Source organism: Convolutriloba macropyga, chromosome 1 (genome assembly GCF_964194025.1).
Source record: "Convolutriloba macropyga chromosome 1, txConMacr16.3, whole genome shotgun sequence".
Taxonomy (NCBI): domain Eukaryota; kingdom Metazoa; phylum Xenacoelomorpha; order Acoela; family Convolutidae; genus Convolutriloba; species Convolutriloba macropyga.
The window spans coordinates 89,232,070-89,259,573 of record NC_134468.1 but is presented as its reverse complement, the minus strand read 5'-3'; the positions used below and the strand labels follow the sequence as shown (position 1 = coordinate 89,259,573).

Sequence of the window (27,504 nt, the reverse complement as noted above, 5' to 3'; positions counted from 1 at the left end):
CGTGCACAAATTTTCTCCTTGAACGATGTTTAAAAATAAAAAGGAACAGGGAACGCTTCTTATTCGGTTTATTAATTGTGTATTATGAACTATTGCACATTTATACTTATGTCGTGATATTGCAATTTTTGCTTTCAAACGGTGTTTATGATACAACTGAGAAGAATCCTCGGGTCTGAAATTCAGGAAAGACTGAATGTCCGCAAAGGCTGCCACTTTGTTTCACTTGAAATTGCCCAAGTGTGGGAAATGTTTTCTTGCAAATATCTTCTAGATCAGTAAACACCTACCCATCTGGGGAAATTGAAATTCGCCCGAGGAAGCAGTCTCTGTGCTATAGTTTTCACTCTATGTACTAAAATGTATATTCATGCTGCTAAGTCACGTTTTTTTAACGCTTGATAGAAAAATACTGGACTGTGAAGAGGTTCAAATTGATTTTGAGCAAGCTAATAAGCCAAGTTTAGTCCCTACAGAACGTACCGTATAGAAGGTTTTTTAAATACAAAAACTCTTAAAAGTAACTAAAGTTAGGTAACTTTAGTTACTTTTAAGGGTTTCTGTATTTAAAAAACCTTTTGTCGGGACTAAACAATAATGTTTTGACAGGAACTTGAAAGTATGGTTGATCAAAATTAAGAGTTATGTTGCACATTTGGAGCGTCAAGCCGTTTGACAAACTTCGCTCGACCGAAACGAGCTTGTGAACTAATGAAACTGTAAGGCTGGGTGGGTGGCGAACGCAAAAGAAGCCGAAGTAAATAAAAACCGACAGAAAAGCAAGCCGAAAGTTATGTAATAGTTATGTAATCTATCAGAAAAAATACATTGTTAGCCGTTTCAATCAATACTGCGCGTAGTATTATAGTGCATAATGTATTCCAATGCACACATGAAACAAAAATGCATCAGTTTTAAGAAATCTATTGGGTACGGTCCTCACCAGACCGCTGTCCATGGCCATGCTTCTCATCCGTTGTGGGATGTAATCCGGAAACCGGGGGCCGGCCCGCCAGAGGCAACTAAAAATACGTGTATCCCAAAATTTTTCGGCTTTCTTGACGTCATTTTCAAAATTTGGCTTGCTTGCCTATCGGCTTGCTTGACCGCCGCCAGGCTGGTCAACCAAGCTGAAAGTTGCTTAAGGTTTTAAATCCCGACTTTTGCTTTTAAATCCCGACTTTTCCATTACTTTTCTTCCAGTTTCATTCTCACCTTCAAAAGTATTAAGCTCGAAAGTTTTTACTTTTCGCCCATGTCTATCCCTCTCAAAAGTCTTAAGCTCACTTTAAGCCTTCCTGACACGATTTGCTTCAAGTTCCCAGAACGGCGCTGTCCGAAATGAGCCAGTTAAGTGCACTTCTCTCTGAAGCACGAAACATTGCAGACGAAACATCACAAAATGGACAAGACCTCGCTCAAGTCAGAAACAAACGCAATTGAACCCGAAATTATCTAAAAACGAACTCTGAAACAATCACCCCAGTTATAATAACGATTAATCCAAGACCAACACAAGTTCAATTTGACCGGTCGATGAGAAATAGTTTCACTCAACTCGAATTTAATTCAATCAATGAGCTTCCAAACCACAATGAATTCTTTATCAAACCCGAAGACCAAAATTTAAGAGAATATCTGATGAACTCCTCAAATCTACAACTTGTCTTTCCAAACACTTCTATTAACGCCAGAAACACTCTGCCAAAAGCCAAACATAAACTCAGTTTTGTAATTGTAAATATTCATCATAGCATACAAGAAAACGAAGTGAAGGACAACCTTCTCAACAACAATGCTTTGAATGTTATCAAGGTGTTTCGGATAACAAGCAGAGCCAACGAAACTGATTCGCGTGATGACTGATTGCTCAAACCATGTAATAGCCGCAATCAAATGTGGCGTTAAAATAGGCTGGGTGCTTCACCGCTGCGAACCAAGTAAAGGACCACCTCAAATATAACAGTGCTTCAAATGTCAAAAGTTTGGTCATTCGGCAGGCGATTGTAAAGACGAATTGAGATGTCTACGATGTGCAGGCAAACACACTGTAAAAATTTGCAATGCATCAAACGAACAGGCAAAATGTGCAAACTGTGGTGGCTCACACGCAACTGTGTATACAGGCTGTCCCGCATATCAGAACGCCGAGACCGAAGACAGTAAACAGAATCAGGAAATGAAATACTCAAATGCCCTCTCAAGTAAAGATACTTAAAACAGTCAGTCATCAACCACTACAAAAATTACCGTTCTAGGTGCTGAAATTCTCAGTAAAAGGAAAAACAGTTTCAATACGATGTCCTATGCCAATATTATCAGCGTCATTAGCAACAGTGCCGCCAGAGTTTTTAACGAAAGAATAGATTGGAAAGAAATTCACGATAATATCAGATAAACAAACCTGATGGAAGCTATTAACACAAACACGATTCAGTCTAGCAGCCAACAAAATCTTCAAAAAGAACAACAACACTAAGATTTTACATTGGAACTGTCTTGGCTTAGAAAACAAATTTCTTGAATTGTTCTTGTTTCTGACGAAAGAAAACACTGACATTGTTTGTCTAAATGAAGTTAAGAAGTGGCAAGAACTTTTTGTACATAAAAAATATTTCATTGTAACAGAAGCAAAAGCAAGCAGTTATCAAGGGTCTGTTATCATTGCGAAGAAGGGCATAAAAGTCAAAGAGGTCAGACCAAATGTACCCAGAAAAAAACAGTAACGGACAGGCATTAGAGATAATTGGTGTAAACTTGAAAATACCAATCATTGGAAACTTATGAACAACCAATGTTTACAATTCACCCAATCAAGACTGATAAAATTTACTAAAATATGTGACAGCAACATCCAGAACATGTTCATCTGTGGAGATTTCAATTCTCCTCATCAAGAGCTGAACTGTACATATAACACCAAAAACGCCGAAAAACTACTTGAAATAATTGATGACGGAAACTTTAAACTAGTGAACAACGGTTATCCAACCTATCAATCTAATCCTCATAGGAGCCAAAACGTGCTTGATTTACATTTATGAAGTCTTTCAATCTTTAATTATTTTGACAATTTTCAAGTATTAGAAGATTTCGGCAGCAACCACTCAGCAACACTTACCTCATTGAAGCTGAAACTTCAAACCGAATTCGATTTAAAAGCGAAACTCAATTTCAAGAAGTTCAAAAAGCATTCAAAACTCAAGAACAAAAATTAATGCTTGTACCCACCAAATTATCCAAACAAAGACAATCTAAAAAAAATAAACCATAAACTCATTGAAATCATTCATAAATCAATCGAACAATCCTACGTAAAAAATACGAATCATCAAATTAGTCCAGAGATAATCAATCTTATCAAACGAAAGAAAAACATGAAGAGGCAACTAAGAAATGCAAACGATGACACTGTCTCTCGATTGAGAAGGGAAATCAGTTTTTTGCAAAAATAAGAAATCAGAAGGGCATTCAAACGTTCGAAAGAAAAGCAAAATAGAAAGCTAATTGAAAGAGCGAAACAAGTAGGAATTAGGGGGTTCCGGAATGCAATCAAAACCATCACCAACAATAAAAAACAGTCAAGCAGTGACATTTACAAACAACTTTTAAAGACAAATTTGCTGCAAATGACCATGAAAAATGTGAAATGTTTAAAAACCTACTGAGTGAGACAATAAAATAACACCAATACAAAGATGAATATCTACAGAGGCATTTTCTTGAGACACAAGACAAAACTTCTACTAGAAACCGATCCAAAAGAAAAACTGAAGAATTTTTCTTAAACGTTGAAGAGTTCAATAAATTTTGAAAGATAAAAATTAATCATATCCCGGCCAGACAAAATAAGCTACCAGCTACTGAAGGCACTACCAAAAAACATTAAATCTTTCATATGCATAATTATTTCCAGCTAAATTAACAATTTTTTACGTGTCATGCCCGTGGAAAGACTTGCACTTAAGTAACAATGCTTCCAAAAACTCAAAAAATCGGCAGAAAGCAGAAAAAACCGATAAGCCTTACCAATTGCATTTCAAAGGTCTGTGAAACTGTTGTTAAAAATCTCACCCTAGACCACTGTGAAGCAAACAAACTCTTTGGACAACAACAAAGTGCATGCAGAGAAAAAAGATGCACAACAGATAATCTCCTTGATTTGACTCAGCATATAAGTGAAGCATACCAGTGGCCAGAAATGGTGGGACTTGTCTGCCTCATTGTAGAAAAAGCTTTCGATGCAGTTCGGAGATTAGGGTTGATTGAAAAACTTAACAAAATCGAATACAGAAAAAAACTCATCTAATGGGTGAATTCTTTCCTCTCACACAGAAACGTTTACGTGAAAATCAAAAATACAAGAAGCGGGAAATTCTCATCAACAGCTGGGTTCCACCAGGGTAGCGTTGTGTCGCCAATATTTTTCTTGTTTTATGTCGCTAACATTCAAGAAACTTCAGCAGAAATCTCTCAGTTCGCAGTTGAGTTTGCATTATTTTACAGGTCAAAGTCCAATCAGTTAATACAAAGCAAACTCCAAGCTTCATTTAACATACTCATAAAGTGGTTTGATAGGCTGAAAATAAAAATAAATCCCTCCATACAAAGTATATGCTATTCAAAAACCTTTCGAAAACACAAAAAAGTCTCAGCCTAAACAGCTACGGTAAACAAATTGAAGAAGCGAAAACCATCAAGTTCTTAGGAATAACCATGACGCCCCAACTAATTTGGAATGAACATTGCAAAGACACCACAACCAGAGCAAACAAGCGAAACTTCCAGCTGTGGCGTTTAAGACACATCAATGTTGCGCAGGAATTTTTAATTCTGCTGTACAAGTTTTGGATCCGGCGCATGCTGGCTCAACCAATCGCAAACGGTCATCTCTATCATGCATGAAGCGCAAAACATAGTAGTGAGAATTTGTTGCAGGAAACTTCGATGGTATAGCGTGCAAAAGTTACATGAAGGATCTAACTCACCTACTATAAGAAACATTCAGATACGACTGGCAAAAGGTTACATCAAGCGCGCACAAAAGAACAAAATTGAGTCAATTCTACGTCTGAAAGAAAAGAAAAGGCAATGCCCAAAGAACAATTGAAAAAGCACTTTGGACTTTCTGATTTGGTCAACTACCTGACAATCAAGCTTCTCAGCCTTTTACTGATTTAAAATCAGCGAGCACCTGATTTACGAGTTTCTCAATTACGTATAACAAATGCAATTCAACTTTCAAGTCAATCCAATTCATTTCAATTCAATTCATTTCAGTTCATTCAGTTCAACTCAATTCAATTCAATTCAATTCAATCCTTTCAATTCAAATTTCAATTCAATTCAATTTGAGACAAACTCATTAGCCACGAAAAACGAACAAAAATTGTACCGTAAAGGCAAAACGTGTGTATATTGATTCAACACATCAGTATACGAAATGCAAAAAAAATACAGCGGGAGTTTGATCCCCCACGCGCCGCAGCTGTCTGGAGTAAACAGACATAGCTGATTGATGCTCAGCCCTTCTTCGAGTTTTAGCTTAATTCAATTTCTTTTTTTCTCTTTTGCTTACTTATTCTTTCTTTCTCTCCCTGACAAAACTTACCTTCCTGCCAAACAATGACCAATAAAAACTGGAAACGCGGCTAGCCAGAAGCACACTACAACATGTAATCGCAATCAAGAAAAGCCAGTAAAACCCTCCACGGTGTTTAAAATGGCTCCGTACCCCAGTAAAAGTGTACAGTTTAGAGCAAATGTGCCAAATTCAAACTCAAACTCAAAAACCCTTGAAACTGCTCTTATTATAAACTTGATTGTTAATGGTTGTACATAAATTTCTCTTGGGCTTGACCACCACCGGGCTGGGTATAGTTTGTATATGTTTGTGTGGAGTAGGTGTCAATGGAGAAGCAAGTTGCGCAGGCATCGATGGTGACGATGTATGAACAGTTCCAACTAGTGTGTGGAGTGCGAAACTACTCTCAGATGTTCACTACTCCTCTCCTCTATTACGACTTCATGTCCACTATTAGTATAAACATCATTCATTTGTCACTACATAAATTGATAACATTTATTTTTACAAATCTTGTACACATTTACCGCATATCGAAGATTTCTTACTTAATTTTTGTCATTTTTGTTCGGTCTTCTCAACCAGAGTTGATATATTTCTAGGACGAGAATTAAATTGGTAACGTCAAGGCTCTGTGTGTTTGGGCGTAGAGGAAAAAACAACGGGGGGACTGCATTATGGAACACTAAATTTTTTGTTTTGTCAAGCGCCGCTTCACCTTTTAAAAAATAGATCAATTTGCCCCAAATTATTGTTGACCATATCTTATTTTTTTTTAATTGAAACAATATGAATTGTATTTTAGCACTGAATTGTTATGACTCGGAAGGGAGTATGAGAGAATCGGTGCTTTTTGATCCGTAATTTTGTTTCTTGAAATTGGAAACAGGAAGTGAAACGCATGAAAACATAGTGTTTTTAGTGTAACTGTAAAAGAAATTTAAGAGCAGAGGTAATCAAGAGTGGTTTTTTGTTCAAACCACTCGTTTGAGAGATATCGAGAAAATAGCTGCAAAAACAATACATAAATTACACAATGTCCTCAAAATCAGAAAATGACATCTCTGCAATAAGTTTGAAAAATGAACTCTCTGTCACATTTTTTTCATTGCCTTTTTGAGACTGGTAGAGGAAAAAGCTCGAAATGTGTTGTGATATCAACTGATATGTGATGTTTGGGTAGCTTGTGTGGTGCTGGGTCCACTGGCAGATAACTTTGGGAGGTACAAGGTGTCCAAGTACGTGGCAGTGCTTCTATTGCTGAACAGTGTGGCCCCTGTGGCTGTGAGTTACCATGGCTTCATCTGGTCCAATATCATCTGTGGATTCAGAGACCTCCCTCTCTTCTTCCTCACCATGATCACTATGCTCGAAGCCACCACATGGAAAAACAGGTGAACCAAATTTCACATCAAGTCATCAGGGGCGTCAAAGACGAATCGAAAGGTCCTTATGGTGGTCGAAGAATTCAAAATCTTACCAGAATTCCCAGTTTGACTTATTCTCGACTTATGAAAAGAACGTGATAGACGAATATTGAGTATAAAAACATATCTTGATGGTTTTTGTCGTCAATGGGTTCACCAATATTGGTTGAAGTTTGTCAACCAAGTGTTGACCAAAACATTTGGCAAAAGGTACCCATGAAAAGACTTTGGATTGCCTGTATTAGATATGAAAAGACCATGCTGGACAATATTTGTTTATGAAAGAAGATGGCTTGATTTATAAAGAGACAACTATAAAACATGCGCTTTTGCAATATTGTTGAAGCTTTTGCTTTCATCCCTGGTTGCAGCTTGTAAGAAAAACTTGTCTTTAAATCTTTTAATCTAATTTAAATCTTAAATTCTTGAAAACCCTGTCATACAGATTCGCAATCTGTAATCTGGGTTGATTCGCGGTGCCGAATTATTCAATTTACTATTCCAAATTTATTGTTAATTCGCGGGGCGAATTTACTATTAATTTTGTAGCTGAACGATTCAGTATTCTGAATAAAGAATATGCGTAGATTTGGCGGAGCGGAATTTAGTTCTATTATTAGACTGGTATTTCGCTTAGCGAAATAGGACTCAAAATTATCTGATACAATTTAAAGCTTTGGCTGAGCAAAATCTAGTTAAAGAGAGAGACAACTAATTTGAATTAAGAAAATGATCAGAATGAAATAAAATTAAAATAAATAAAATTGATCAACAATTTGATCACGACAATTGAATTCCAATTGCGGAAACTCAAGGTCACAAGACGACATAAACAATATGAACAGAAAAAATTATCAGGCACAAGATATAAACAAATTGTTAAAACGTGAAAACTCAAGGTTTGATCTTCAAACAAGAACTAAAATTATGAATAAATTAAATGGCGAAGGAAAGTGAACTAAATTAATTGTAACTAACATAACTTGATTTGCTATACCAAATCATTAGCCCCAGAATGAAATCTACTACTGTACCACATTTCCCCCTTGACAAAATAAATGACGAAGTTATTTATCATAAAATTAATAACATAGGTACTAGTTACTATAATTACTACTATAATGTTTTTATTTCAGAAAGTTTTAGTCAAAGCAGTTTAAGGTTCGGCAAGTTTTAATCACTGTCAGTCTCATAAAATCTTTCCGCCTCGCCGACCGTCATTGATGCCTCTGGTCCCTCGTAGTTAGGCGAAATATAGTACTGTGTGGGATAAGACTGTGCAGGGGAGCATGGGCCGACTGTAAAATCTGATTCGTTGTGCTGACTCTGAGCCGCGGCCGTCTTTATAGCTGAAATGATTGACCTGCTTTGGATCTGTGTTTGCTTAATAATTTGTCTCCTTTTGTTTCACTGGAACATGAAGCTGTGGGTGGACAAATTAGCACAGGCGCAATTGATTCGTCTGACTCAGTTACTGAAGGCGTTGAACATTGTCTTTTTAACGGTTTCAGTGCCGCTGAAGCCTTGGTAGCAGCTTTCCGTTTCGGTCTACTAGGGGCTCCGCTATTACAATGGATGACGACTGCATCTCCAATGGCACAGCAAAATCACTTGTTAATTCTGCTGGTGGCTTTGGTGGCGCTGCTATAACTGTTCGTTTTGGTTTTGAAGGCATTTGTACTCGAAGAGCTCGAGTTACATTTGAATGTATAGAGGAGACCGCACTGATATCGTCTGTTAATTTCCGGTGTTTCATTCGTTTGCCTCCTTCTAATTTTTTTCTGGTCTTTTTTGCATGATGACTAATAAAATCTTCTGTAATATTTCCCGTTGTTGTTTTCGGTCGTCGATTTGCATACAATTGTAATTCAGTTTGGCGTTTGGCCTTTGTGCCAAATTTAGCCAAATCTGAATTACGAATGGTCACATCTCTTTTCCCAGGCTCCTTTATCACTGATGTAAATTTATCTGTCTTCACCACCGAAGAACCGGGGGTTCGTCGAAATATTACTTAATAGAGTATTAGCCTTTCTACCGAAATTTGCTTCAAATGGTGATATATTAATAGTCTTTTGACGGCATATTCGTAGCTGGTAAATAATTGAACTTATCGATGCTTTCACATTAAATTGATTTCGCGCCGCCGTTTTAATACAAGTTAGGCGATTCCTGATTGTTTGTATTAGCCTCTCAACTAAGCCAATTGCTCTGTGATCGCGTATTGGCGCTTCAATTAACTGTATATTATTCTGACTACAAAATGCTATAATTTGTTGTCCCGTTTGGAATCGAGCTTGATCTAATCTAATTGAACGGGGTATTCCGTGTAGCAAAACATACTCCGAAAGGAATTTCAAAATATTATCTGCATTAGCTCTATCAAATACTTCTGCTGTTGGAAATTTTGAAAATTGATCTATACATGCCAGAGTGTAAATCTCTTGATTTTTTAATTATAAATTTGTCCTCCGAAATCAATTTGAATTTCTTCATTTGGAACTTTGCATAACTTTCATGGCGCCCATTTATTGGCAGAAATAAAAACTTTAAATTTTTACCAATTTTTACACAGTGATTGCACTTTGCCGTCTTTGTGATTAATTCCCTGTGTATGTACGGCCAACATACGTATCTATCATCCCCCATGTTCCAGGGTGAGTGGCATGTATGGCTTCGACGTAGATATCTTTGATTGCATGAGGGAGAGCTATCCTGTCGTCAATGCAGACACATCCATTCTTGGCATGAAGGTCTTTCCAGAATGAGTGTATGTACGGCGATATTTGTTTGCAGCGATCTTCATTTTCAGTTAAGATGCAGTCTCATGTCTTCTTTAAAATCGCATCTTTGGTGGTGAGGCTGGCCATTAGCGTGCTAGAAAAGATCTTCGAAAGGGCGAAGTTAAATGTATCCAAGTAGAGGTCGTCTACTGAGGGTGACGTTACAGTTGTTGTGTCTGTATTAGGAGTGACGGACGTTGCTGGTACCGCTAGAACTGTCAATGGTCCTGCCTCGTCCGCAAATCTCACTTTGGAGGGCGTCAATTGCTTTATTTGCAGCAAAATTTCTTCACCTGAGTTCGAGTGTGAGATCATGTAGACTGTTTTAAATTTATTGGCAATTCGTTGATAATTGTTCAATTGGGATAGCAACTGATCGGTCGGGCGATTTAAGGCAAAAAGCGATTGAGGAATGCTAGCTGTCTCGATTTGGATATTAGAATTTGTAGAATTTGAGTTATTTGTTGTTGATTTGTTAATTGAGTTATCACTGTCCGTAATTGAAGAATATTCAGGATTTCGCGATGCAAATTCACTGGTTGATATGTTAGTGGAATTTGGAGCATTTGTGGCGTGTTTTGTAAGCGGATTTCGCGCTGCGAAATTGACGTAATTTTCCGCATTTAATAGGAAGCGTTTCGCACTGCGTTTAATCACATTCAATTCTGCTACTATAAATTGCTCGTCATATGCAGATATATTAACAGCTTTTTGTTGCGGGTCGCGAGAGGTATAATCTACTGATCCCATTTTTCAGCCAGGGAGATGATCAATTGTAAAATCAAATGGCAGTAGTCGATCTACCCAACGTCTCAATCGACTATTGTAGGATTTGTTAGCACTATTTTCTCTCATGATTGAAAAAAGAGCCCTATGGTCAGTTTTTACGGTTAATGGTTTGCCGTAAAAAATAATATTTAAAATGTTCAACGGACCAGACGACACCCAACAGTTCAAGCTCATGAATGCTATATCTGTCCCCCACAGAGTTCAAAAATCGCGATGAGAATGCCACAGTATGCCAACCATTTGGGGTTCGTTGTTCTAATGCACACCCCAAACCTTTACGTGAAGCGTCGCATTTTATACGTGTTTCTAAGTCCGGGTTAAAATGCTTATTTTCGGTTGTTTCTGCATTCTTCTCTTTAATTAATGTGAACTGTTTTTCATCTTCATCCGTCCAAATAAATTTTGTATTTTTCTTAAGCAGAGGTCGAAGTGGGTAACATAATTACGACAAGTTTGGAATGAATTTTTCTAAGTGATGAACTGAACCCAAAAAGGATCTGAGTTTTTTGAGATTGGAAGGTGATAATAATTTTCCGATTGCATCTGTTTTATTTGACAATGGTGTTACACCTGTTTGTGTAATATTATGTCCGAGCCATTCGATTTTATCTTTTGCGAAATGATATTTAGCAAGATTTATTCGGAGATTTCCTTGATCTAATTTTATCAGACATTTTCGTACTAAATCGAGATGTTTTTCTATGCCTCCTCTGCTCACTATTAATATAACGTCCAAAAAACAGAGAGCATTATCCAGGCCTGCGAGAGTACAATCAATCGCTTTTTGAAAATCAGCCGGCATATCCTTAAGGCCGTAAAATCCAGTTTTAAAACAATATGTGCCGGTCATATCTCCGCTTACGAGTTTGAAGTTACAATGTCGGGTCATATCACTGTGTAAATTGAGTTGGCTGTATGCGTACTGCAAATCAAGAGTAGTAAAATAACCCGTCTCTTGCGGCGCGGTTGTCAGTGTTTGAGAAATCATTTGAATTAGCGAGTCTATATTTGGCATTTGATACTTGTTTTTGTGAATAGCTTTATTCAGGATTTTGGAATCTAATGCCATTTTGATTGAATGATCCTTTTTGACCGTAATGACAATTGGAGAAATATAAAAAATTGATCAGAGCAATTAGTTAGTTTTTCAATATGTCCTTCGTTTAGCAATTTTTCAAGTTCGATTTTCACTTTTGGTTGGAATAGAATTGGCACTTTTCTTCCTTTTTGATGTATAACTCGATAATTTTTGTGTAACTTTGAGTTGACCGTGTGATGTTTACATTTTCCTATTTGGGAGATTAATTCTGGAAATTCCTTTGCAAACAATTTTTTAATTGCACAAGGTGGTTCTATATTATTGACTTCCGTATTCGGGCAAGGTTTTTGTGATATTGTTCTGCCTAATTTATCGAAGAGGTCTCGTCCAAGACATGGCCGAAAACCATCAGCTACGACCGTGATTTTTGCTTTCTGAATTTTCCAATCTTTACACCGAACTGGCGTTTTTAAAGTGCCTAGAGTTTCGACAATATCATTAGAAAAAGACTTTAATTCTAGTGGTTTTTTTCTCCGACCATTGTGATTGCGCACAGTTATACATTATTTCTCTGGCGAGCGACAAATTGATGATCGTACAACCGCTACCGGAATCGAGGAGCAAGTGACAATCTGTGTTGCCGATCGTTATCGTCATATTTTGCAGCGCTATTGGCGGTGATCTAACGTTTTCTAATGTCTTAACGTAACTGTCGTCCGAGGAATCATAGTCAGGAATAAATTGTTCAATATAAATAATATAAATGACGTTTTGATTTTCATGACTTGTATTTTCTGTAGTTTTGGAAGTTTCTACATTGTTAATACGATCATTTTGACGTGAATTTCGTGCTTTATTAAGTTTTTTTCCGACATACCTTGGCGTTGGTTGAGCAAACCACAATGATTGCATTTTTTACCCATAGCAGGGCAAACCTGGCGGTGCGTTGTTGTCCAAGCTTGACCACAACTTCTACATTGACCAACTGATGCACGATTAACTGCTACTCTGCCTGACTGATTTCCACGTGCACCCGCGCCGCGAAATCGATTGAATGATTGTATTACATTAACCGTATTGCCAGTTGCGCCGTTATTTGATGATATTCTCTGCTGATTCTGATGGCCCATTTCCATATTGACTGCATTACTAAGTGCTCTTTCGGGGTCAACTGTGTCGCAGAGAAGTTCGCGTTGAATATCATCCTCCAACATGTTTATAATGAAAATGTCTCTGATGATCACCTCCTCACGATTTTCAAAATCGCAATTTTCCGCCAATTCTTTCAAAATGCTGTAGAATTGTTCTACCATTTCACCCCTTTTCTGCTTCCGTGAGAAGAACACATACCGATCGAATGTGATCATCTCCCAAAGTTTGAGGGTAGTCAGGTCATAACTATTGTCATGGGGGAATTTTTGTGTAGAGTAAGCGTCTTCCCTCTGTACCGATGCTGAGGTACAAAAGAGACACACATTTTTGATCGCAAAGATGCCATGGTCGTTCCCCGCATAGTACTCCCGCTTCCGTTATCTGTTGACATTTTAAGTCCCATTGTAACTTCAATTGGCTGTTTCGTGTCTGACGGTCTCTCTCCGTTTCATTTGTTGCATCTTCAATTGGCATCTCGTACTTTGGTTCAGCTGGCAATCGTACCATCGTTGGTTTCGGTTGCAGTAGCGTGTCCAGTGTGATATTCTCGCGCGCGAGTATCGCAAGCTTCTTTTTGAATCCGCCATTTCTCCCATCTGATTGGTGGGTCCGACGTTGGGTTTTCCCAGAATGGCTCTATCGACAATGATGTCTTTCTAGATTCACGAGCTGGCTGCGCCATGTCATACAGATTCGCAATCTGTAATCTGGGTTGATTCGCGGTGCCGAATTATTCAATTTACTATTCCAAATTAATTGGTTAATTCGCGGGGCAAATTTACTATTAATTTTGTAGCTGAACGATTCAGTATTCTGAATACAGAATATGCGTAGATTTGGCGGAGGGGAATTTAGTTCTATTATTAGACTGGTATTTCGCTTAGCGAAATAGGACTCAAAATTATCTGATACAATTTAATGCTTTGGCGGAGCAAAGTCTAGTTTAAGAGAGAGACAGTTAATTTGAATTAAGAAAATGAGCAGAATGAAATAAAATTAAAATAACAAAATTTGATCAACAATTTGATCACGGCAATTGAATTCCAATTGCGGCAACTCAAGATCACAAGACGACATAAACAATATGAACAGACAAAATTATCAGGCACAAGATATAAACAAATTGTTAAAACGTGAAAACTCAAGATTTGATCTTCAAACAAGAACTAAAATTATGAATAAATTAAATGGCGAAGGAAAGTGAACTAAATTAATTGTAACTAAAATAACTTGATTTGCTATACCAAATCATTAGCCCCAGAATGAAATCTACTACTGTACCACATTTCCCCCTTGACAAAATAATTGACGAAGTTATTTATCATAAAATTAATAACATATGTATTAGTTACTATAATTACTACTATAATATTTTGTTGGCAAGTGATATTTTGTTTGCAGCCATTCCTTATTTATCTTCTGTCGTGCATTGATTTTGACCTATTTCAATTGGTTTTAATAACAGAAACAACAATTTTTTTCAGTTAGCAGAAAAACGGGCAAAAATTTGATAGAATATCCCACATAATTTACTACTACAATAGATTATTATAAATGTATTATTTAAATAAATTATAAATTACAACTTGGTGTCATTTGAAAATTTAAAATTAAAACTAAACAGTTAACGCATGCTCCATGTATTTCCTTCGAGGAATTATGCTCCATGCATTTTTGAGGAATTGTCGTTGCTCTCTTGATCCTGACCTTTTAATTAGTTTCTGCCCCCAGCTCATTGATTGAGACAAAATTGACTGCCTCGAATGAATTTTCAAGAATTTGAGCATCAGTCAACTAATCCCAATAAAACTTTTTTAAGTTTAAAATAAGAGAAGATTAATGATCGATTCAAGTACTATCAACTAAACTACTCTCAGCAAGACAAATAATGAGAAGTAAACGAGAGTTACAAGAAAAATTTTAATGGAAACGGATATTAAGCATTTGTAATGTGATTGTTGATATTTTTATCTCGTCTTTTTTGCTTTACAGTTTAAAAAAAAAGAAACGATTTTGGTTTCATGGCATTACTCTTATTTCAGAAGAACCAATCTAGAATGTTAGAAGGGCAAATGTCTGTTGTTGTGCGTTGTTGTTACTTAGTTGGCATATTATTGTATTCACATTATTGATATTTTGTACAGTTGAATTCATGTCAAACTGCAATTCTTAATTAATAGCCGCACAGCGATAGCTGGGGCTGTTATTGGCCTGCTCTTGGTTTTCTTTACAATTCAAAGAATTTTTACAATTCAAAGAATATGAATTGTATTAGGGCGCTGTCTTTTTTTTAAGATCTGTTCACACATTTACATGATTTTTGAAGTCAAATTGGAGTAGTGATTTTGGTCACGCCGAAACAGGAAATGGAGCGAAAAAGCGAGTGGTTTTGCGGCGTGAAATTTTTTCGCTCTAATTTTAAAGTAGAGTGAGAAAACGGTGTTTAAACAAAAATTCGGTTTCTCGGTAGTGGTTTTTTGTTCACATGCGGCAATTTCACTCTGATTTTCACTGTTTTTTTTTAAATTTCTTGGATCGGATTTTTTTGTTAATAGTTTTCCCAATCCATTCACAGCTCATTCTGGACCTAGTTTTTTGTTAGAATCAAAATTACATATCTCACTAGTGGTTTTTTGTTCTCCCTAGCAGCATTTTGACATTGATTTTCTTTTTTTCTTTGTTTTTTATCTTATTTTTTTAAGAAATCGTTTTTCCAATTCACTTATTGTCCGTTCTAGGTCTAGTTGTTTGTTAAGTCAATGAAAATTCTTTGAATTGTACGTCAGGACTTGTCCTGCTATGTTTTTTTATTTCGTCGTCATGATTTTTGTTACGACCATATGGCGTCACAGCCACTTTTTGTTCATTTGTTCATGCAATTTCAACTGAATCACATGTGTGACGTCATTTTTCGCTCTTAGTGGAGCGAGTTTTTTTGTTCATTTGCGTGATTAAATTTTTGGTCACACTTGACCTACCTCACTCTCAAAAATGACTTCCTCACTTTGAAATTGACTTTTATTTACTTTATTTCAAAGAGATAAGGTCAAATGGGTGTGTCACTCTAAGTGAAGGTTATTTGAGATCAGCTAATAGAGGCAGCAATAACTTATACAGATTTTTAATCAAAATATAACAGATCAGCCTTCAATGAAAAGACAAATTTTTTTGGTCTGTCTTTTTTTACTGATTTTGAGACTGCCGATCTACGAATCTATTGCGGCTATTTTCTGGCAATCTGCCAGCTATGTTGTAATTAATTGCTCTCAAATGAAGTTTGTGGAAATTGTATTAGTCATGTTGGTCTTTTTTATGCGATTTTTCGCTTGACCGATTTCTCGTCGGACCCATTTGACTTTTTTTCCTCAAAAACGGGATAAACAGGCAGCGCCGAGCTGCCATTAAGTTCTCTTAGAGCCTTTCAGCTCTCTAATCCTCAAGTATAAGATTCACAGAAACTGTTTTGGGGACTTATACTTATGATGTGAATTGCGGTTCTTAAAAATTGATTTCAGATCAATTTAGTCGGTTGTTTTAAATTAATTTAATTTCGTACAGGGCCAAGTTCTGCGCCATCACAGCTCTGAGTGACTTCCTCATCTTCCCTGCAGACATGTTCTCCAGGGGCTTCGTTCCCTCCTGGAGACAGTACTACTGCATATTCACTTTTCCCGGCATGATCACGTGGGTGGTGTTCACGTGGAGGTTCTTCGAGTCTTCAAGGTGGCAGCTGGCAAAGGGACAGTTGAGGGAGGCCATTGACGGTTTAAACAGGAGTAAGAACAGATCCAGAGCTCAGTTTCAATATACTTTGTCCCCTTTATCAGACCTTGTGTGATCCAAAATGGTCTCATTATAGAGCAAAGTGTGGAAAAAGTTCATCGTAGATCATGGTCTAAACTAATTTCTAGAAGGGTCGAGTGAATAACTTGGATTAGTGCCCAGGTTGAGGTGCCATCAGGAAGTGACCTCTGATCAAACCAAAGTCCAACGCACGCGGTGTGTCCTCAGACGAAAGTTACAGTGTCTGAGATTTGGTTCGAGTGCACAATAGTATGTATTATCAGCGGTCATTTCCGGATGGTAATGGTCTGATCAGAAATGCTTCTATCCCATGAAATTAAAGACATTTTAAAAAGACGTTTTCTAGAGTGTAAAACTTAAGTTGGCTCTTATGATCTTATGGGAGGCACAAAGTTTTTGCAAGTTCTACTCCCACAAATTAGAATTAGTGAGATTCTTTTATTAATGGCTTCAAAAGCGAGCTATTATTGTTATTTTTTCGACTCGAAGACTAGGGTTGAGGTTTGTTTTTTGGAGTACAGGTTTTCTTTAGGTTTTTAAACCGATGTTAAGCCAAGTTTTTGTTCGCGCGTTGCATTGAATGAATGACTTGAACTTGAAAAGGTTATTTTGACAGAATGGGTTTTATGGTTAACAATTCTCAACAGATTTTTTGCACCAATTTGGCTCAATTTCATTAGCCACCGTTAGCGCCTCAACGACTACTATTTAGGCACTCTTCGTTTTACAATGCAAGAGTTGACTTTTAGTGGCGTTTTCATACATTTGAGCTTTCAAATCCTGATAAACAGGCAACGCCCAGTGGGCACAAAATTTCAGTAGCGGCCCTCAACAGTCTTTGTTAGTTTTTCAGTTGCCCGGATTCTTTGCGTGATCCTTTTGACTTTTCGTCTTCAAAAATGGGAGAAACGGGTACTATATTTTCAGTTTACTATATTTTACGTATGCGATTCACCGAAACTTCTTCGTAGGCAAAAATTCATGGCCTGAAGGACGGTTTTTTGAATTTGACCCCAATTTAACCCAACACCCCCCAACACAACCCCCCCTCCCCCCACATACCCTCCTTTAAGCCTACCCCGCCCCCAACCCATCTGCAAATCGCTCTCCCGTAACGCAACGCCCTCAACCCCCTCCTCCATGTGTTCTCGCTCTCGCACTCCCGCGCACCCTGCGCCCTCTTCCTGCTCTCCGCAACCAACTCCCTTTCAACTAAGCTAAAAATCGCCTCCCTTAAACTCAGGCAGCTACTGGCGAAGTCATTTCTTCGCCAGTCGTTTGAGAGCAATTGGCCCGACGTTCGTCAGTTTTGTTTCGTTAGAATAGTCTTAAGTTGAAGTTTCTCGAAGTTGATTAATAGCCACCACTCTCAAACAGCTATTATTTAGGTGCTCTCTTTTTTACAGTTCAAAGGATTTGAATTGTATTGGGGCGCTGTCTTTTTTACGAATCGAATAGTCTTTTTTTGAAGTCAAAGAAGTCCTTTTTTTGGTCAATTTTATTGGGGTGGTTTTTGAAGCAGGAAATGGAACGCGTGAAAAAATTTGGAGTGGTTTTGGTGCTCAACAAAAGTGAAGAGTGGAGCGAAAAGAGAGCGGTTTTTATTCATACCGCTGTTTTTGAGAGAGCGAGAAATTGATGTGTGAAAAAACATTCTCTAAGCGTGCAAAATTTTTTTGTTCACGTGCGGCTTTTAAAACGAGTTCTTCGCAATTTTTGATGATTATGAGGTTTGATTACGATAATGTATTAGTTTTAGGTTTGTTTTGATAGGAACCGAAGTAGTTATTTTGAGTTTAATGCTAATTTAGAGGTTTTTGATAAGTTTTGCTGATTTTTAGACGAAAATTAATGATTTGTTGTCTATTTTTTTTTGTTTAAATGCTTTAAGTGTGATTTGCATAAAAGCTTGTTACTTAGGGAATTCTCAGAAACCAATTGACTAAAGTTTTCTTTGAAGAAATCATTTTTTTTTCTTGACAGAAAATTGACAGAAAAATTGATAAACTTTAAAACCATTTTTCTTATTTTTTCTGCAGTTTTTCTTTTCAAAATCTTAGACAAGTTTCTTAGCATATTATGCTCTGCCCATTGTTTTACGAGCTTTTCACTGCTCTAATTGCAAAGGAATTTTATTCGGCTTTATTTTTCCTTGTACTATTAAAACTTACAAAAATCTTTAAGTTTTTCTAGTTTTTTTTTGTTCAATTTGTTTTTGAATGCCGTTTCTATTCTTCCTTAAATTTTTTATGACATTTGTGGAGGTTCAGGGTTCAAAATAGTTGTTCCAGTTGTTTGGTCATAATCATGGGCAATTTTCGCCGAGTCATTTCCGGAATTTTCCGGCTATGTTTTTTTTAGATCTGTTCACACATTTTCTTGATTTTGATGTCAAATTGGAGTAAGGATTTTGGTCACGCCGAAGCAAGAAGTGGAGCAAAAAAGCAAGTGGTTTTGCGGCGTGAAATTTTTTAATTCTAATTTTAAAGTAGAGTGAGAATACGGCGTTTGAACAAAAATTCGATTTCTCAGTAGTGGTTTTTTTGTTCACATGCGGCAATTTCACTTTGATTTTTATTGTTTTTTTTTCAATTTTTTGGATCGTATTCTTTTCCTAATGGTTTTCCCAATCCATTCATAGTTCAATTTAGGCCTAGTTTTTTTGTTTAAGCCAAATTTTACTTTTTTGCTAGTGATTTTGTTCACATGATGCATTTTTACTTTGATTTTCAGTTTTTTTTTATATTTTTGATCTGATTTTTTTAGAAATGGTTTTCACAGCTCATACATAATCCCTGCTAGGTCTTGCCTTTTGTTTTGTCAATGAAAATTTTTTTGATTTGTACGTCAGGACTTGTCCTGCTATGTTTTTTAATTCGCTTTACTTTTTGATCACGTTTTTCGTTTTACATAAGTAATGATTTTCACTTTTGACTTCTGACTTAATTCACTTACAGTTTCAGCTGAGTAAATTTTTTCACTTAATGAATTACGCAATGCAGTGAATACGGTCAATGTCAAAAGAGCAAAATCAGAAACAAAAGAAACAGGATAAACCGATGAAACCCGGTCATTAAGTCATAGTGCATTAGGTTATCAAAGTCCATTAGAGCGATTGCTAGCTAATATTAATTTTAAGCTTAATGCCCTTCAGTTTAGAAGCTGAAATAAGTATAGATGTAGAATCTAACTGAAACTGCACACTGAATCAGAACAATTTTTAAAACTTAGGAAAAGAAATTTGTCAAATTCTATCCCTTCCTTTTTTTCATTTTCTGTTTCAATCCCGATGTGCGTCTAGCGCGTCAACGCGGATCTTTTGCGGTAATCTACCGGCTTTTGACGAGCCATGTTCGATTTCTTTTTAGGTTTGTTTTTCGAGCTACAAATTTTGGAAGTGCAAGCTTAAACACTCAAAGTGATACTGATGATCAGAATTTTTCTTCGCTATTTTTTCAAATAAATTCGCATTTTTCGCATTTGATTTTTTTTGGCCAAAAAAAATCTTAAGGATTTGAGATTAGGTAATAAATGGTTTTTAGGAAGAAAAAAATTGTTTCAAAGATAATAATATCACAAAATTTGACAACTGCTCTATAAAAACTGCAATTGCAAGTTCTTTTATTTTTTGTCATCTGTCAAAAATTTTTGATCTTTAAGTTCCAGCAAAATTTCTCTATCGTCAAAAAATTGTTTCCTCAATTGCAATGTAAATGAAAGGTTTTCAGGATAATAAAATGACAAATATTAGCGAGTTTATAAAAATTGCAGGCTCTTGTTACTTATTATATTTGGCCTGTCTCTGATTGTCTCTCATCTATCGAGTAAGTTTTTGTCTTATCTGCCAATTTTTGCCTTATTTGCCATTTTTGCCTTTTTCCTTCGCTTTTTGAATAAAGACTTTGTTTTTCAAAGGCTAGTTTCGTCTGTTTGGCTAGCATCGTTCAGTTGGTCTTTTTGTTATGTAAAACAGTTTTTTTATTTTTATATTAATTATTCGGATTGTCTTTCAAGGTTTCTCTTGCTATTTTTACGATCCAAATATTTGAATTTTATCGGTGTGCAAAATTTTACGCACCATTTTTTCTTTTGACCGTTTTGACTTTCTGAGTGACGTTTGAGCTCTTGATTTTTCCATTCTGCCCGATCTAATTACCCCTCTCATTCACAAGTTTTAGCAGCGGAACTCAAGTGGTGGCAGCTCACTAATAAAATTCAAATTAAATTGGGTTAATTTTTTTGCTGTAATTTGTATTAGTAGTTATAGTGGTATAATAAAATACAATGACTGAATTCGAAGCCACAGTGATTTTAGTGAAACCCTCACCGACTGAAGCAGATTGCGATAGATTTTACCTCCCGGGAAATCATCGGACATTAGGCGGTTATGCTCAATAATGTTTGCTCATTTGTTAAATCTCTTCAATATATTTGTCATACCTTGCCTCCTATTTATCCTACGCCAGATTCCTCCTATATGTCTTATATGTTACGCCAGATTCAACCTAACTTCTATTTTTTATTGCTGTAACTTTTCTGAAGTTCTGACGAAAAAATCTTACTGTTCCTTAATCTGTCACCAAAAGTGTCGATAATTTATATAGTAAGCTCATCCTTTTCTCTAAATCTATAATGTTCGATTGCTCTCAAACGAAGTTTGTTGTAATTACATTGGTCCAATTTGTCATCTTCTATGTAATGTCCGTGCTGCCAACTTTTCGTTTGATCATGTTTTTGTCAGACTATTTGTTTTGTCGTCCTCAAAAACACAATAAACAGGTAATGCCCAGAAGACATTGTTTCTCTTAGAAACTAACGGTTTGCTAATCTCTATGTATGCGTTTCGACTAAATTGTTCAGCAGAGCTAATGGTGTGAAGAGTGGTTCTTAGACTTTTTTATATCGCATGTTACTTCAACTCAAGTCACGCGCACTTTAAATCTGCATCTTTTCATTCTTTTTGGAATCTGTGTTCAATGCATGACATCATTTTTCACCTCTGATAAAAGTTAATTTTTTTTGTTCAAGCAGGTTCAAACTCGGCTTACCATGCACTCAAAATGTTTTTTCACCAGTTATGCTTGCTTTAAGTTTGATGTTAAGGTCAATTAATGGTTTTTAGAAATAACTCTCCCGTCTATACTGAAAGGCAAAGTTAGTTTTTTGTTGCAGCAACTTCAAACGCGACTTACCTTGCTCTCAAAACAACTTTTTTCATGTTATTCTTTGTTTAAATTAGTGGCTAAGGTCAAATAATGGTTTTTAGAAATAACGCTCCAGTCTATACTGATGGGCGAAATAAGTTAGCACCCTTCATTTTCACGAAATAAAAATTCAATATTTGAGGCAATTTTTTTCCAACTTAAAAACACATATTGAAAACAATTTTACACCATTGATCCCCTAAACTAGTCTTCTCGCATAACTATGAAATCTCGATAAAACACAATGTTGATTTATCAGCAATTCCAATGTAAAGTTGACAAACTCCATCCAACTTTCACTAAAAAAAGTTATCACAATAGGTTATATGTTTTCAAAATTGTTCAACTATGGGTAAGTTTGCACTTGTGTTAAACATTACAGAGAGAAAAGATGTGAATAAATTTGATCTTGTGACATTTTTTTATTGTGAAATTTGGATCAATTCATCTACTTTACATTGCACTTACATTGGCTAACTTACGCCAAAAAGGTTTGATTTTTTGCAATTCGAACATCCGCGTGGGTACTTGTAACATTTAATTTGCCTAGCAAGTCGTAACCACTAAGCTTGTGGTAACTGCCTACAAACCAGCTTATACATAAATAGTGTGTATACTACTATAGTAATAACCAATTATAAGCTGCAAATGTTATGACATTATTCCGCTCAGACTTAATTTTGGGGTATGAGTAATTTTCAGACTATACAGGATAAACTTAGCCTGGGTGAACTCTCTGACCTCAATATAATTATAATGAAGAAAAACTGCACATAAAAAAAACTTAAAATATTCTGGATATGCAATGTTTCAGAACTGAATTACGTTTTTTCACTTGAATTATGCTGGCTAAGCGCTGAAATGTTCTGAGACTCAAGTCGGGGATTAAAACAAGGTTTTGACATAAAAATACATTTTCCGTTAAAGTACCCTTAGTTTCTTGGTTTTTATTTCTTTTTTTTTGTATTTCGAGACTAAAGTCTACAAAGCTATCGCAGCTAATTATTGGATATTTGCGAAGTTTAGGTGGTAATAATTTCAGCGGCTTTTGAAAGAGTTGCCAACATTGAATATCTACATTGAAGTAGTCTTCGTTCTGCTACGCACATTAGAGAGCCTCCTTCTTTTGGACATTGTTGTTTTTATTGTTTAGTGGCACATATCAACAACAACAAAGTCAACCAAGACGACCTGGCCATGGATACTGAAGGTAATTAAGTGGTTTTAGTAGTTTATAAGTATAGTCAATGTAATCGTGTCATTTGAATCAGTTGAAAACATACTCAACTACAAAAGTTCCTTCTACAAAAGACGGAACAAAAAGGGTATACACTATTATGGTACCAAAAAACTACGTACAGCATGATTTCTGCTTTTAAGGCATGATTCGTGCTTCACAAGCATAATTTGCGCTAAGGCGTGAAAAAATGTGTGAAACTTAGAAATTTAGAAGTTTTAAGTTCAATTTAATTCTCATTTTCTCCGCTTAAACAGAAAAGATGGTTATAAACCCCAGGTCGAATTTTTCCGCCCAAAATGATTTAAGAGTGGGGCTGCAATGGGATAATTTTTTTTTTAAAATGCAGCTCAAAACTCTTACGTCTTTTTGGGCTGCATTAGGCTTCCAACGGGGGTAAAATGGTGTAAGAGTGAGGGCGTAAAAACAAATTAACCCCCACTCTTACATCTTTTTGGTCTGTCAAGGGGGGTAAAATGATGTAAGAGTTTGCGGGTAATTTCTTCATTAACCCCAATCTCTTACATCATTTTACTCTCCTTGACAGACCAAAAAGGTGTAAGAGTGGGGAGTTAATTTGTATTTTTGCCCCTCACTCTCACACCATTTTGCCCCGGTTGGAAGCCCAATGCAGCCCAAAAAGACGTTAAACTTTTGAGCTGCATTTTCCTAATAATTTTACCCCCCTTGGCAGCTCCACTCTTACATCATTTTAACCCCTCAATCCTACATTGTTTTATCCCCCCCCCACTTGAAGACTGCCAGTCTTGAACCCACAGCCTCTGTACCCACAACCTCTGTACCCTCAGCTGTTTCTCCTTAACCTCCAGACCATCAAAGCCTGTCCAAATCTTGACGGTCTGTATATTTGAATAAAACTTGTTAGAATTGCCCCCTCTCAACAAATTATCCCCACACTCTTACGTCATTTTACCCCCTCAGAACAAATTATCCCCAAACTCCTACCTCATTTTACTCCCTCATCGTGCCCCCTCTGAAAAAATAACCCCCAACTCTTACACCGCTTTACCCCCCTTGGCAGCTCAAATCTTATGTTATTTTACCTCCTCGGAACAAAATACCCCCACACTCTTTCATCTATTTACCCCCATAGACAAATTACCCCCCACTCTTACAACAAAAATGGGAGGATTTTAGGGAGGACATTCGACCCGGGCGCTTTGTTTAACTCAACGCGACTCAACTTGAAACCAAGATCCAGTACACAGTATTCAGACAACCTTTAACCGAATTGGCAGTTTTATCGGCAATATCGAGATCTGAATCATTGATTACAATTTTGATGCAATAATTACGAAAACAGACAGTTTTTTGGGAAAAATTAGAAGAAAAAGTGTCTGAAATTTGGAACAAAATTGACGCAGACGTCGTGAGAAAAATGTATGAAAACTATACAAAGCGTCTGCTAGACGTTAAAAACGCGAAAAGTGTAACGACGCGTTATTAGAGAACAAATTTGAAATTAAAATTATTTTAATTGCTCTCAAACGACGTTTGTGGCAATTATTTTAGTCCTGTCGGTGTTCTTTATGCGATTTTTTGCTAGAACGATTTTTCGTCTGACGATTTGACTTTTCTTCCTCAATAACGGTATAAATAGGTAGCGCCCAGAGGGCAGTAGGTGCTTTTAGTGCCTTTCAACTCTGCTGAGGCTCAAAATGTTTTGGAGACTTTTACTTATGGTGTAAAGGGCGGCTCTTAGAGGTTGAATTCACCACCACTATTAACCTTCATCCCCCAAGGCGCTGTTGCCACCCACATCACGGTTGCCCACCCACGGTCTCACGGTCTAACAATTTTTTCAAGCTCTCTGAAAATGTTTGACATTTTTCAGATTTTGTCAATTTTTGTCGGTGTTCATGTTTTTCGCAGCCTCAAAAGTCAAGGAACCTCCTCTTGGGTTAGACAATAGGTTGCTGTATATTTTCTAAATGTAATGTAATGTAATTCGAGATTTCAACATCGCGAATTTTAGCATTTTTAACAAAACTTGCAATTTTATTCAACTTTATTGATATTTATAGTGATCGTTCAGGTTTTTGAGCCTCAAGGGTCAAAAAAACACTGTTAGGCTTTGATAATAAGTTACTGGCATATGGTTTTTTGGCCATGGAGTTATCATAAATTTTAGCATTTTTTAATGTAAATTTTATTTTTTTCATTTTTTTGAAATTTTATTTTAGTTTTTTAGGTTCTCAAGTCTCAAGAGGCACATAACCTGCTCTATAGTTCGATAATAGGTTACTGCATAGCTTCTAGATTTAAGGAAATTTTTTTCAATATTTTATTATTAGCAATTTTTAAAAAGTTTTTTGAACCTTTTTTGAATTTTTCTCAATTTTTTCCGGCACCAGGGTCCTAGGGACCTCCTACAAGCTTTGTTGATAAAATGACGCAACTTCTAGAGCTAAAGCATGGGTTATCAATATTTTCACTACTCTAGCTTTAGCAATTTTTTAATAAATTTTTTTTTCAAATTTTTGGATATTTATTATCATGTTCCAAGTTTATAGATGAGCCCGTGAAATTATTTAAAGATTGGAATACGGATATTGGATAATCTCTTGAGACAATGAAAAGGCTCTTAGTATATTAATATCTTAAATTTTGGCAAAATTTTGCTAAAATTTTCAATTTTTTCCAAAATTATTCAATAATTTTTGTCCTTTTCTGAGATTAACGAACATTACTAGCCTACGAAACTGTTAATCTCTTAAGACAATGCAATGATTTTGAAAATGGTACTATCTTGAATATTAACAAGATTTTGAAAAAATTTGCGATTCTTGTTGATATTTTTACAATTTTAATTTTATTGATTTTCTTTTTCATTATTAACGTCTTTCCAGACGCGGAGGCCGGAAAACGTCCTTAAGGGTTTGATTATTAGTTACTAAAATTTCATTTGTCATGGAATAGCTTTCACTTATTAAGTATGACCGTTTTTTGCGATTTTCTTGATAAAACTAGCATTTTTAAAATTTTTTATTTGTATTTAGAATTCTCCAGCCTCAAAAACTAGGTTGTGATAATAGGTTACTATATATTTTCTAATTGTAATGTAACAATTTTTAGGAATTCAACTTCACGATTTTTAGCAGTTTTTTTTTGCCAAAACTTGAAATTTCATTGTTTTCGACATTTATAATCCTTTTTCGGGTTTTTTGAGCCTCGGGGGTCAGAAAACCTCCGTTAGGGTTTCATTATAAGTTACTGGAAAGGTTTTCCAGCATCAAGAGGCACATAACCTCCTCTAGGATTTGATTATAAGTTACTGCATAGCTTTTAGATGTAATGGAAGGTTTTCAAGATTTTATTAGCAATTTTTAAAGTATTTGCAATTTTTTCATTCTTTTTGAGTCTTGATTCTTTTGAATTTTTATCATTTTTTTCTGGCACCGGGGTCCTAAGAAACTCCTCCAAGTTCTGATGATAAGCTGTCGCGTAGTTTCGAGGGGTAATGGAGTGGTTAAAAATCGTTTAATGACTCCTTTTTCGGCAATTTTGTGATAATCATTCAGTTTTTTTCATCAAGTGTTTATCACAAAATTGCTAAAAATGGAGCCATTAAAAGATTTTTAACCACTCCATTAACTCTCGAAACTATGCAACAGCTTATCATGGAGGAGATCCATAGGACCCTGGTGCCGGAAAAAATGATAAAAATTCAAAAGAATCAAGACTCAGAAAGATTGAAAAAATTGCAAATACTTCAAAAATTGCTGATAAAATCTTGAAAAATCTTCCATTACATCTAGAAGCTATGCAGTAATTTATAATCAAATCCTAGAGGAGATTATGTGCCTCTTGAGGCTAGAAAACTTTTCCAGTAACTTATAATAAAACCCTAACGGAGGTTTTCTGACCCCCGAGGCTCAAAAAACATGAACAATGATTATAAATGTCGAAAAATATGAAACCTCAAGTTTTCCAAGAAACTGCTTAAATTCGGAAAGTTGAATTCGTTAAAAACGTTACATTAAATTAAGAAAATACACAGTAACCTATTATCAAAACCTTGTTTTCAAAAATTTTTAAATATTTTTCTCCTTTTCTGAGTTTAACGATCATTAATGGCCAATGCAGATTTTCAAGTCGTGCAGCTGGGTTAATTGACATAACTTCAGAGACAATAAATAGTTTTGAAGTTTTTCACTTTGAAATCTGGAAGCTTTTCTTTTTAATTTTGCAATATTTTGCAAATTTTCAAAATATCAGCTTTTTATTTGATTTATTTACTATCAAGGCTAATAAACTAAAAGTTGCAGAGTCGAGTCAAGCTAAAGCTAGACTCACCAAGCTGTGGCTAGCTACTGACGAAGCCAACCACTTCCGTGGAAGTCGTTTGAGAGCAATTCACCCGACGTTAGTCGGTTATGTTATTATCTGATGTTTGTTATGCTTTATTAAAAAATCTTCAGTTGTACGCAGTTTTCTGGTACCATAGAGTATATCATATTTTACTAA

The 27,504-nt window shown here is 36.0% G+C and overlaps 1 protein-coding gene across 3 annotated transcripts in view; it reads left to right on the top strand.

Annotated features, from left to right (window-relative positions):
* Positions 1–5,917: 5,917 nt before the first annotated feature.
* The window catches only part of LOC142352983 (uncharacterized), a 57,398-nt gene continuing 35,811 nt past the window's right edge, over positions 5,918–27,504 (top strand). For all 3 annotated transcript variants that reach the window (XM_075405162.1, XM_075405154.1, XM_075405169.1), the window contains exons 1-4: positions 5,918–6,040; positions 6,768–6,978; positions 16,330–16,547; positions 22,933–22,989. In XM_075405162.1, coding sequence (XP_075261277.1) covers positions 5,938–6,040; positions 6,768–6,978; positions 16,330–16,547; positions 22,933–22,989 — 589 coding nt within the window. In that variant the 5' untranslated portion in view covers positions 5,918–5,937. The remainder of the gene's footprint in view (positions 6,041–6,767; positions 6,979–16,329; positions 16,548–22,932; positions 22,990–27,504) is intronic.